At 44.6% G+C, this 13,028-nt stretch overlaps 1 protein-coding gene across 2 annotated transcripts in view; it reads right to left on the reverse strand.

The window, feature by feature from the left end:
- The window catches only part of eea1 (early endosome antigen 1), a 22,747-nt gene extending 9,795 nt beyond the window's left edge, over nt 1–12,952 (reverse strand). Inside the window, exons 1-13 of one of the 2 annotated variants that reach the window (XM_026364858.1) lie at nt 12,809–12,952; nt 6,072–6,149; nt 5,832–5,944; nt 5,682–5,736; nt 5,519–5,584; nt 5,378–5,408; nt 5,168–5,272; nt 4,773–4,894; nt 4,083–4,238; nt 3,290–3,304; nt 2,911–3,027; nt 1,300–1,638; nt 341–490 (exon numbers count right to left, since the gene is read on the reverse strand). In XM_026364858.1, coding sequence (XP_026220643.1) covers nt 341–490; nt 1,300–1,638; nt 2,911–3,027; nt 3,290–3,304; nt 4,083–4,238; nt 4,773–4,894; nt 5,168–5,272; nt 5,378–5,408; nt 5,519–5,584; nt 5,682–5,736; nt 5,832–5,944; nt 6,072–6,149; nt 12,809–12,832 — 1,371 coding nt within the window. In that variant the 5' untranslated portion in view covers nt 12,833–12,952. The remainder of the gene's footprint in view (nt 1–340; nt 491–1,299; nt 1,639–2,910; nt 3,028–3,289; nt 3,305–4,082; nt 4,239–4,772; nt 4,895–5,167; nt 5,273–5,377; nt 5,409–5,518; nt 5,585–5,681; nt 5,737–5,831; nt 5,945–6,071; nt 6,150–12,808) is intronic. The other variant, XM_026364860.1, reaches the window with a different exon arrangement.
- Between the last annotated feature and the right edge of the window lie 76 nt (nt 12,953–13,028).

Genomic DNA, 13,028 nt, shown 5'->3' on the forward strand with positions numbered 1-13,028 from the left:
ATTTCCTGAAGCTTTTGTGCCTCTTATAGTTTCTGTATTATTATTCTACAAAAACTTCAGAAACATTCTCTGTTAGGCTTTTAACCTTCAGAGGGGGTGCTGGAGTCACTCCCAGTGGTCATTGGACAAAATAATTAGTTTGCTTTAAAAGACATTTTATTACCTTTTATGTCTTAATCTGCATAGATCACAGATTCCCCTGTGTTTTTAATAAATAAGCCTAAATACATATGCATGTCTAACGGTGTAGCTACATCTTTTAAATATCAGACACAATGTTCAGATGTTCTATCTGTTCTATCGCATTAATACAGCTATCAAAGCTTCAGTTGATACATACCTGCTCTTCAGCACGGGAGAGTTTGAGCTGCAGGTCAGCTGCTTGCTGTTCTCGGTCTTTAAGTTTCTCCCCAGACAGCTGCCGCTGTTCTTTCAGACGACCTTGCACCTCACCCAGCTGCCTCTCTGCCTCCAACAGTTTAGCGTGTAGCTGGGAGGAGCACCGACAGAAGAGGGATGATTAAGATGAAGAAGGAAGGTGACAAATGGCTACAAAATACAGGTGATTCCTAATGTTTGTGATCCTCCTTATTTCCTGATATTATCTGTTTTATGTGTGATTTAATTCTGTCATTTTCAAATAGTCTTAAACAGATTTGAACGAAAAATAAATCTATATGTGCCTCTGCCGCTACAGTCTATATTTGTTTAATTTACAGGTGATTTGTGATTCCATGTAGCACAAACCATGTTGTGACTGAACAGTTTCTGTAATTATATAGGGTTAAGTAAACAAAACATCCAGTCCTTGATTTTACACGTCGACCACACTACAGTCATAATTTACAAAGTGGAGGAAAAGATGACTACATGTTTTAAAATGTTTTCACAGTCTGATACCCTCCTTTAATAAACATTTCACAGCATTAAAATACACACTTTTCAGATTTGGCAATGAACCATAAATTATGTTGACATTATACACAGAAAGCTAACACCTAAAGCAAACACAATGAATCCAGATGCTTCCTGCAGGATACATTCACACAAGTAACATGTCAAGCTTTGCAACTTGTCTCCTTAAGAAGGGGTCACGGATAATAAATGCAGGGTTATTTAGTTTATCTAGTTTTCTCCTTCATCTGTGGTGACACATTTCTAGAGTGGATTTTCCATATTGAAAATATTTGATGTTCATTAAAACACCTGAGAGGTTACTAAACATTTTTTTTAATTCTGAAAAATTGTGTGTATTATTGCACTAGTCATCTGTGTGCATCCTTTGGGGTTCATACTCACCTGACTGATCTCAGACTGCTGCTGAGCACCTTGGCTCTCTTTTTCTTCCCTCTGTTGTTCCAGCTGTTTCCTCTCCACCTTCATCTCTGCATACTTCACCTCAAGCTCTGTAATCTCGCTCTTTAGCTTTGCCACCTCCTCAGCCCTCTCTCCAAGCTCTGACTGAGTCTTCTGCAGGGAGGCCTCAGCTCCCGTGGCCCGGGCGTGGAGCTCTTGGACCTCCAGTTCCCTCTCCTTCAGGCTGTCTTGGATTTCCTTTTTGGCAGCTTTTTCAGCTGCCACACACTCCTCTAGTTCTTGATACTCCTTCTCCCTGCGTGCCAGCTTGTCAGACAGGCTCTGTGAGAATGGGAATCAACATATGTCGGATGAGCACTTGTTACCAAGTTTGGAAATTACAGGGGTTAAAGATGTCCCTGAATTATTCTGAAAGTCAATGAACAAATAAGCAAAACTAAATAAAAGATTTATCTCTGTTTCTTGATGAAGCAGACTTGCATTAAAAAAAGATTGACACCCTTTGAAAACCTAATCTGGCCACAGAGCCACACTGGAACAAATTATTTGAATTTGTTTTTTTAAATTGAAACCACAGTTATTTTGATAGATAAGCTAGAACAAGGTACGCACTCTTATGCCTTGTGATGTAAGCTATGGAAAAGAACAGTGGCCTGTCAAGTGTCAGAGTAAAGTGAGCTATGGCATTTCTAGGTGAAAGTTTAGAACATGGGACTTGAATACTGTGGTGTTTGGACACCACTTGCTCTGTTCTGCCTGCTCAGGCAGTAAAACTTGGCAACAGGGTGATAAAAAATAAAATACTGTTAGTAGCGGAATGTGTTGCTAACTAGGGAGTGTCACACAGCACCTGGATTTAGACATCCAATAAACTTCTATAGGCCACCAAATTAGCAGGTTAACATTTTCTTCCCTCCTCATTTTTCATCTGTCTCCTTCTCTTGGCATTGTTACCATCTGTCTCTTATGTCACTATCACAATTCCTGCAGTTTCTCTCCTCTCTAGCTCTAGAGTTACAGAACCCTTGGTTTTTCCCAGTATTTCACTGTCTGTTACATCACTTTTGTCTCTATTCTCAGTAAGTATCTGAATCAGGTCTCATGGTATCCTGTTGCAAGAAAAAGTGTGGGCTGGGCCAATTGTAATGGAGATTCAGCTCTGTAATCCTTGTATTACCCAGAAACCTAGTTGGCTGAGAGGGCGTTGAAGCACCTGATGTGGGAGAATTTAATATCTGGCACAAACCCTCTATTCCCTACTTCTCATTGCATCAGTGAAGTTACCTGTGACTGTATTCACCCCAACTGTGAGAGCTGGCATGGCTGAGATCCCTCCCCACTGGTTTAATTATAGAGCTCTGTGTGAATTTTATCAACATATCTAGGTTTCCAAAAAAGACAGGTGATGGCAGAGTCTGATGCCGAGCAACAAAAGCTCAGATGGCATGCTCTGTACTTGAGGACCAGTTGGTAAGACTTGTTACCATTACTACAGTAAAAGCAACTCCTGGGCAATCTTATGCTGTATATTGTGTAATGTCATGGAAGACATATAATTGGTTCACATCCTAAAGTTCTGCTGGTGTGTGATACCTGGCTTTGCTGTTGCAAGTTATTCTGATTACTCTGTAGCTCATGGATCTGTTGGGTGTACACAGCTGCTTCTTGTGGACCCTTCTCCAGCTCTGCTTTTAGTTGGGAAATAGTCATCTGCAACACATTTGCAAGAAATTTAGTCTAAAATCAAGATATATAGCTGCAATCTGAACTGCTGTGAAGAAGCGACACAAAAAAGAACAATAAAAAAATTACTGTATTAATAATAATGGATCAGCAGCCACTAGACATCAGTCACACAAAACCAAAAAACATAAGAGTTAAAATATTGTATTTAAATGAAAAATAAATTTAAAAAGGCAAACTCAGAAAAGTGAAACTAAAGTTGGGACCAATGTGAAACAACATGTTTTACCTCCAGTTTACGAGTCTTGAAGAAAGATTAAGTGTTGGGGAGGGATACATTATGCAAGAAGCAGAGAAAAAAGAGAAGGGAAAAGGAGACACAAGGATAAGTCACTTCACAACAGTCAACAGTACTTTATTTATACCAAACAAGGGTTGGTGTGGTTTTTTGTTATTGACTGCATAAACTACTGTTCACACTGTGAACTCACTGAATTACAGTACAAAGCAATTACAAAGCCACTTGTTTATAACTGCAAGCTTTTACAGAATCAAAAGCCAGGCTTTTGTATTCACAATGTGGCTCCTTTTGTGTAAAAATATGAAGCAGTGCTTTAAGACAATTTGCAGAGATGTTCAGAAAGAGCATTTGAAAAAGAGATCCTGGACACATTCCTATAAATACTCATCTCTTACTAGGATAAAAAATGCAGGAAATCACATTGAATTATTCACCAATGTATTAATCAATGAGCATCAGGCACATGGTGTGCTAAAACTCCAAACTATTTCATGATTTATTTCATAGCTATTTTTGAAGAAGAAAAGTCGTTCTTCACTAAAAAGTGGTTGGCCCGAGTAAATGGTGGGTGAAGTGGTAAAAGGCTAAAATAAGAGCAACCAAACTATGTTTCACATCAACCCTACAATTCTGCAGATGACAATGTAAACTGTGTGTATGCTTGTTTATGTGTAAATATAGGGTGGGACTACAGCAGCTTCTGTTGCAACACCTCAGCTAAAATGGGAATGAGCAGAGACCTGTTTGCCCTACATTATATGAAGTGTGTTGTCCTCCTCACCTCTGAGGTAGTGTAATTAGCCTGCAGCTGCTCGTAGTGGTTTTTGAGACGTTCAGACTCCTCCTCCCTCTCGCGTGTCATACGGTCCATCAATGTCTGTACCTGCACTAGCTCTTTCTGCAGAACCTCTACATCCTCCACTCCCGGTCGCTGCAGCTAGGGGGCAGAACAGAGGCACACTGTTAATGACCATGGGTACTGGGTGGCACAAAGACAGGCAAATGACAATTTTTCATTAGAAACTCTCACTTAGAAAAACTCTCTTCTCTTAAAAATGGCCAGCTTCCTCAAATGTATAAGGCAACTAATAGGCATGTTTGGGCAGTGGCAGCAATGTGGTGTTCCATCTCCATCCCAATAAATCCAAGCCGATTTTAATAAACTGTAAAACGAGAGGTTCTGTCTCTTCGTGCCAGCACTAAACTTACATAAACCACTGTTTTCAACTACTATGAACAGAACATTTCAGACCCAACAGTAGCTCAGTGTGTGTAACTCAACCATTTCTATAACAGCGATGAGGGGATTTTCTGGGTAGGTGCTTTGTCCATCTAGCTCAGAGCCAAACTGAATTCATGGAGTCAATTCAACATTGTTCATTGAACTCTAATACAGAACATTCAGAGCAGTCTCTTAGCCTGCTGAGAAGAGAATACATTTCAACAAAAACTTGTGTGTCTGCTGCTGTACCAGTTCTGTCTGGAGTCTCTCATTCTCCTGCTTCTCCTTCTGCAGCTGTTCAGTCAACTTGGCCAGCCTCTGATCAGCAGCCTCCCTCAGGCTCTTCTCCTCATCATAACGAGATTTCAGGTCTGTCAGATTCAGCAATATCATTAAATATTTTTCAAATAAAAAGTTCAAATTGCTTACTTCACCAAGTTTATCCAAATTGATTTGAGGACTATGTCATCAGTGTAGAATGCAGAACTGATGTCTTCTAGTAAAACCAAATGTTAGTTATACAACTTATGCAAAAACACAGCGGGTGCACTGAGTTTAACACTTTCCAAAAGAACTACTTTAGTGTTGTTAAATGACGCAGGCCCACAAACAGGGGCTTCCCAGTTTGTTGGCCCCACACTAACCTACTATCTCCGTTGCCAGCTGGGCAGCCTTCTGCTCAAAAAGGTCTTTCATCTGCTTGATGTTAAACTTTTCTGTCTCTGCTTCATTCAACTTCCTTTCAAGAGCTAAAAAAAAAAAAAAAAAATCACAACATAATGACGGCCATTTTTAAAAATCTTTTTCATGTGTATTGTAAATATACAGTATAAATATAATGTCACTTGCTGTACCTGAATCCTCTGAGCTCATTTGTCCATCATTCTGTGAAAATTCAGATAAAGAGAGAAACACATATGACATATAATTAGTTTTAGATTTGCAGAAAGCCTATGTTTCATTCTGATACAAGTCAAATATCTTGGAGGACTTACTTGGTTAAGTTGTCCTTGAACTTTATCTAACTCCTTTTTGAGCTCTCCAGAGAACCATCTTTCCTCCTAACAAAATGAAAATACACACACAGAGAATATTAAGACTTTGTATTAACCAACTATTTACACACGTGACCGCCACAGTTCAGAAACTGAACCACACCTTGAGAGAAGCATGCAGGTCCTGAACTTCTTGCCGCAGCATTGTAAGGTCTTCCCTGCAAAGGAGGAAATGGCGCATTTGTAATCTGTAAACTGCACTGTGATGTCAGACTCTTTGTTATAATTTCTGTAACGTTAACAAGAATGTCACCTAGTGGGGGCCATATGAGCAGGGAGGTCCCCAGTATCGTGAAACAGCTCATAGTGCTTGAACAGCTCCTCTGCAGAGTTGTGAGACTTCATGCACTGAGGACAGATGAAGCCCTGAACACAGAAACACACCATCACATTAATTACATGACAGTAACTCACTGGTCAGCTTCAATTCTGCAGCTTTGCTTTCAGGGCAGTAAAAGTTGTCAATTGATAAAAAACAAAGCGCTCACATTACCTCAGATGTCTGATCGTGGTTAAGGTCTGTGCTGGGTTGCTCGGACTCTGTGCTCTGAGAGCCTCCCTTCCCAGGAGTCTGGACAGGATAAAATAGAGTTAGGAAGCAGGTTTTCACCCCCCCCCCCCCACCCCAATTATTTCCCAATTACAAAAATCTATCTAATCTTTTTCAATTTTCATATGTATATTACATAGAAATGGGTCGAGTAAACAATGATGTATTTTACAAAAGAAAGTCTGACAGCCCCTCCCTGAACTGCCACCTTACTGTGGTGGAGGGGTTTGCGTGCCCGAATGACCCTAGGAGCTATGTTGCCGGGGGCTTAAGCCCCTGGTAGGGTCTCCCAAGGCAAACAGGTCCTAGGCGACGGGCCAGACTAAGAGCAGTTCATAAACCCCTCATGACGAGTGACAAATCAAGGTCGGATACGTCGCCCGGATTGGCGTCACCGGGGCCCCACCCTGGAGCCAGGCCTGGGGTTGGGGCACGTAGACGAGCGCCTGGTGGCTGGGATCTCTCCCACGGGACCCGGCCGGGCGCAGCCCGAAGGAGCGACGTGGGACCGCCTTCCCGTAGGCCCACCACCCGCAGGAAGGCGCATAAGGGGTCGGTGCAGTGTGGATTGGGTGGCAGCCGTGTGGAGGTGCCTCGACAACCCAATCCCTGGACAAAGAATCTGGCAATTGGGACATGGAATGTCACCTCACTGGGTGGAAAGGAGCCTGAACTTGTGCTGGAGGTTGAGCGGTACCGGCTAGAGATAGTCGGGCTCACTTCCACACATAGTCTGGGCTCTGGAACACAACTCCTTGAGAGAGGTTGGACTCTCTTCTACTCTGGAGTTGCCCATGGTGAGAGGCGGTGGGCAGGGGTGGGCTTGCTTATAGCCCCCCAGCTCAGCTGCCATGTGTTGGAGTTTTCCCCGGTGGACGAGAGAGTTGTTTCCCTGCGCCTTCGGGTAGGGGATAGGTCTCTCACCGTTGTTTGTGCCTACGGGCCAAATAGCGGTGTAGAGTACCCAGCTTTCATAGGGTCTCTGGAAGGGGTACTGGAAGGTGCTCCGACTGGGGACTCTGTCGTCCTACTGGGGGATTTCAACGCCCACGTGGGCAATGACAGTGATACCTGGAGGGGCGTGATTGGGAGGAACGGCCTCCCTGATCTGAACCCGAGTGGTGTTTTGTTATTGGACTTCTGTGCTAGTCACAGCTTGTCCATAACGAACACCATGTTCAAGCATAAGGGTGTCCATCAGTGCACGTGGCACCAGGACACCCTAGGTCGGAGGTCTATGATCGACTTTGTGGTTGTGTCATCTGACCTCCGACCATATGTCTTGGACACTCGGGTGAAGAGAGGGGCTGAGCTGTCAACTGATCACCACCTGGTGGTAAGTTGGATCCGATGGCAGAGGAGGGAGCTGGATAGACCTGGCAGACCCAAACGTATTGTGAGGGTCTGTTGGGAACGTCTGGTGGAACCCTCTGTCAGAGAGGTCTTCAACTCCCACCTCCGGGAGAGCTACAATCAGGTCCCGAGGGAGCCTGGAGACATTGAGTCCGAGTGGACCATGTTTTCCACCTCCATTGTCAATGCGGCTGTTCGGAGCTGTGGCCGTAGGGTCTCTGGTGCCTGTCGTGGCGGCAATCCCCGAACCCGGTGGTGGACACCGGAAGTAAGGGAAGCCGTCAAGCTGAAGAAGGAGTCTTATCAGGCCTGGTTGGCCTGTGGGACTCCTGATGCAGCTGATGGGTATCGGCAGGCCAAACGTGCCGCAGCCCGCGCGGTCGCAGAGGCAAAAACTCGGACCTGGGAAAAGTTCGGCGAGGCCATGGAGGAGGACTATCGGTCTGCCTCAAGGAAATTCTGGCAAACCGTCAGGCGCCTCAGAAGGGGAAAGCAGTTTCCTGCCAACACTGTTTACAGTGGAGGTGGGGAGTTGCTGACTTCGACTGGGGACGTTGTAGGACGGTGGAAGGAATACTTTGAGGATCTCCTCAACCCCGTCGTCACGCCTTCTGTTGAGGAAGCAGAGGCTGGGGACTCTGAGGTTGATTCATCCATTTCCCTGGTCGAAGTCACCGAGGTAGTCAGTAAGCTCCTCGGTGGCAAGGCACCAGGGGTGGATGAAATTCGCCCCGAGTACCTTAAGTCTCTGGATGTTGTAGGGCTGTCTTGGTTGACACGCCTTTGCAGCATCGCGTGGAGATCGGGGACAGTACCTCTGGACTGGCAGACCGGGGTGGTGGTTCCTCTTTTTAAAAAGGGGGACCGGAGGGTGTGTTCCAACTATAGGGGGATCACACTCCTCAGCCTCCCTGGGAAAGTCTATTCCAGAGTGCTGGAGAGGAGAGTTAGGCCGCTAGTCGAACCTCGGATCCAGGAGGAACAATGCGGTTTTCGTCCTGGCCGTGGAACACTGGACCAGCTCCATACTCTTGCTAGGGTGCTCGAGGGTTCATGGGAGTTCGCCCATCCAGTCTACATGTGTTTTGTAGACTTGGAGAAGGCGTTTGACCGTGTCCCTCGTGGCATCCTGTGGGGGGTACTCCGGGAATACGGGATTCGGGACCCTTTGTTAAGGGCCATTCGGTCCTTGTATGACCGGAGTAGGAGCTTGGTTCGCATTGCCGGTAGTAAGTCAGACTTGTTCCCGGTGCATGTTGGACTCCGACAGGGCTGCCCTTTGTCACCGATCCTGTTCATTACTTTTATGGACAGGATTTCTAGGCGCAGCCAGGGGTCGGAGGGAATCCGGTTTGGGAATCACAGGATTTCATCTCTGCTTTTTGCAGATGATGTTGTCCTGTTGGCTTCATCAGACCGGGACCTCCAGCAGGCACTGGGGCGGTTTGCAGCCGAGTGTGAAGGGGCTGGGATGAGAATCAGCACCTCCAAGTCCGAGGCCATGGTTCTCAACCGGAAAAAGGTGGCTTGCACCCTCCAGGTTGGGGGGGAGATCCTCCCTCAAGTGGAGGAGTTTAAGTATCTTGGGGTCTTGTTCACGAGTGAGGGAAATAGGGAGCGTGAGATTGACAGACGGATTGGTGCATCGGCAGCAGTAATGCGGTCGGTGTACCGGTCCGTCGTGGTGAAAAAGGAGCTGAGCCGAAAGGCAAAGCTCTCGATTTACCGGTCAGTCTACGTCCCTACCCTCACCTATGGTCATGAGCTTTGGGTCATGACCGAAAGGACAAGGTCGCGGATACAAGCGGCCGAAATGAGTTTCCTCCGCAGAGTGGCTGGGCGCACCCTTAGAGATAGGGTGAGGAGCTCAGTCACCCGGGAGGAGCTCGGAGTAGAGCCACTGCTCCTCTTCATCGAGAGGGGCCAGTTGAGGTGGCTTGGGCATCTGTTTCGGATGCCCCCGGGACGCCTCGTAGGGGAGGTTTTTCGGTCCTGTCCCACCGGGAGGAGGCCCCGGGGAAGACCCAGGACACGTTGGAGGGACTATGTCTCTCGGCTGGCCTGGGAACGCCTCGGTGTCCCCCCGGAAGAGCTGGAGGAGGTGTCTAGGGAGAGGGAAGTCTGGGCATCTCTGCTTAAGCTGCTCCCCCTGCGACCCGGCCCCGGATAAGCGGAAGAAAATGGATGGATGGATGAAAGTCTGACAGTTCACCGTAAATGTAAGTAAATGTAATTAAGGTCTGCTGACACAGTGGAAGATTTAGCAATCATTAGGCTCTTTAGAGTAGGTACATGTGTTGCACTCTCAAAAATGTCCAAACTGCATGGACTGAGGTACTGGCCACTACAATGCTTTATGGGTGGATGGTGGGAGTCTGGAGATGTGCAGCGGCTTACATAAAATACAGCATTTAGTATAACAGGAACCAACCTCAGTGTTAATCTCAGCAGACCAGATATCATGATGTTGACACTACATCATGACAGAAGGTGGAACTTGCACATTGGCAAGTGTGTGGAGTAGTTAGCTCTGAAAATGTTCCTCTGTCATTTAGAAAATGGCTCATAAACTAATTAAATGAGAATCAAAACATATGTGATTTACAACCTGTGACAGAAACCCAAACCAACAAAGGGTGGACATCTCAGCTAAATTTGTTGCACTACCTCAAGCACGAACAAAACCAATATGGGGAGAAGTTAATGGCAGTTAATAAAACTGTTAGATGTTAAACAAACAAAAAAGTCTTATAATTCATATGAGTGTTGTTTGTGTTGTGTGTTGTAGATGAATGGTACTTAGCCAAAGAAACAATACCAATCCAAACAGTTCAAAGGAATTCAAGATAATAATTTAAAACATTTATACTAGATACAACATGCTGTGAAGAAAACATTTAATTTAATAATTTAATACTCATTAAATTGGTTAGTTTTAATTCAAAATATAAAACTTTTATAAACTGTAGATTCATTCAACATGAAGGGAAATATTTCAAACCTTTACTGTTCTTAGAATATTTCAATTCAATTTTGAGTAAATTTGTACTATATAAATACTGTCGATCTATCTGTCAAGTTCAGTACATACAAACACAATCACAGGGAAGACTGCTAACTTGACAGATACCCAGAAGATGATCATCTGCACCTTCAGGGCAGTCACAAGTCATCGCTGAAAAGTGCTGGCTGTTTGCAGAGTGCAATACCGAAGCATATTAATGGAAAGTTGACTGGAACAGAAAAGATTGGTAGGAAAAAATGCACCAGCAGCAGGGAGGGGCACAGCTTTGAGAAAAATGCCAGGCGAGCTGATTCAAGAACTTCAGAGAGCTTCACAAGGAGTGGAGTGAAGATGGCATCAGTGCATGAAGTGACACCCTGCACAGACATCTCCAAGAAATGTGCTACAACTGTTTCTATTATCTGCATTTCTTGTGTCTGGCAATTCCTGAACCAGAGAAAGAGTCAGAAGTGTCTTACCTGACCTAAGAAGAAAAAGAGTGGACCATGGCTCAAAGGTCCTCTTTAAAAACGGAAGTAAATTTTGCATTTCATTTGTAAATCAAGATCCCAGAGTCTGAAGGAAGAGTGGAGAGCCACAGAATCCAAGTTGTTCAACGTCCACTGTGACGATTCCACACTCAATGGTGATTTAAGGTGTCAAGTCATCTACTAGTGTTGGTCCACTGTGTTTTAAGTTGAGAGTCAATGCAAGTCAGTGTCAGTAACTGCCCACAGTGCCAATACTTCTTATGACTTAGCTTACCAGGATATTAGTGGGCTTGACTGGTCAGCCAACTGTTATACTACATATGCTGCAATTCATTGACGAGCCTTTAACTTAGAATGAATACTGCAGGACTGCAATATCTAATGGTTCATATATCAGAACATTTGCCATGTTATATTAAACAGCACAACCTGAATTCAGATTAAGGCAACTCTTAAAACACCTGAGCACTAAAGCTCTGTCCACTAGCCTGAACCACAAACACACAAAGTTCCTCTAGCTGTCCATTCACAATAACGCTTTGTTTAGTCTGGTTATAGTCTGCATGAATGAACAAGGTCAAAGTGTGTGTGTCTACGTAGCGGAAGTGGAACTTTGAACTTTTCAGGGATTTTGTGAGCTGCTTTGAAATAGACTTATATGATGTTTACACAATATACCATTATATACATTTTAAAACCACACATTGCACAATCAAACTAACATTGTTTTTACATGTTACATTATTACATGTAATCATCTTTACCGTGTTCCACAGCTTAACAATGACATAGGAAGAGGATGAAAAACATCTAGGTATGTGCACCATGTCACTGGTTCTCTAACTTTTAGTTAGGGTTAGTTTAGACAATAGACCCAGTTTAATCAGATGGTTTCCTGTAAATCCCTAAGCCCGTGATATTATCTACATAGTTAGCTCCACTGCGTGAATTATTAACTTAACATAATGTACAGGGCAGGTCCGGTTTATGAGAGAAGCTAACAGAACAGGGATTCTCAATTTGTTGATCTTGAATTTCCCAACGTTTGCAGTAAAATATATTTTTCAGGTTAGAGGCCCCGATCCCTGACATAAATACGTGTTTAGAGACGGACTTTTCTGATTAACGTTACCATGCATGATGCGTTTAGCAATGCCCTCTGGGAAATGGAGTCATATGTGGAATCTAGCTTGGTAGCCCATGTTACTCCCACTTGTAGCTTTAGTGACACGCTTACAATTCAACTAAACAACCATGTCATCATTAATATATTAGTATACGCCAAATAAATTAAAACGCATGTTATTTTTCGTGTAGCTGTGAGCCAGCTAGCACGGGATTTCCCAACGGTCAATATGTAGCTAACGTTAGCTAGCCTGTGATGACTGGGCGATCAATTAACCCACCGTTACAACATTGCTAACTGAAAATGTTTCAGTGACCAAGCTCTTTCGTCTCTTTATTAGAGTGACAATATAAAGGTGGACACGTTGGCTTGGCTGCCGCATAATGTACACAGACACTAGCTTGCTACATCGCTTGCAACAGTAGCATCAATTAATCGAACCATGTTAGCATCTACTGGCTAGCTCAAACATACAAAATGAGCGCTTGATATGTTCACTCCGAACTGACGGGGAAGCGGAACACTTCCAAACGAGGAACTCTCGGTGGCTGAAAGAAACGTAAACCCCGCCCACCCGCCACACAGTGCGTTATAAAACGTGCGCCACGAAACCAGGCGAGAGCAGGCCCTGTGTCTCCAAAAAGAAAACAACTCTGTTTAACCAAACGAAAGCGATACCGTTGCCTTTGTAGCCTCACAAGCTTACCATTTGAAGTATCCGTCTGAGCATGGCCGTGACTGTGTTTTATCCGCGCACAAAATCCAATCAGTTTTCCAAATGGAAAGTTTACGTCGCTGTACAACGAACACCTGACCGAGCTCAGGCAGCGGCGGCGAATGGGCGGGTCGATGGCTGAGCCGCACTAGCTGCTACTAGCCACGATCACACACACACACACACACACACACGGGAAAAACGGACAGTA

This window comes from Anabas testudineus, chromosome 6, assembly GCF_900324465.2.
Source record: "Anabas testudineus chromosome 6, fAnaTes1.2, whole genome shotgun sequence".
NCBI classification, from domain to species: Eukaryota; Metazoa; Chordata; class Actinopteri; order Anabantiformes; family Anabantidae; genus Anabas; species Anabas testudineus.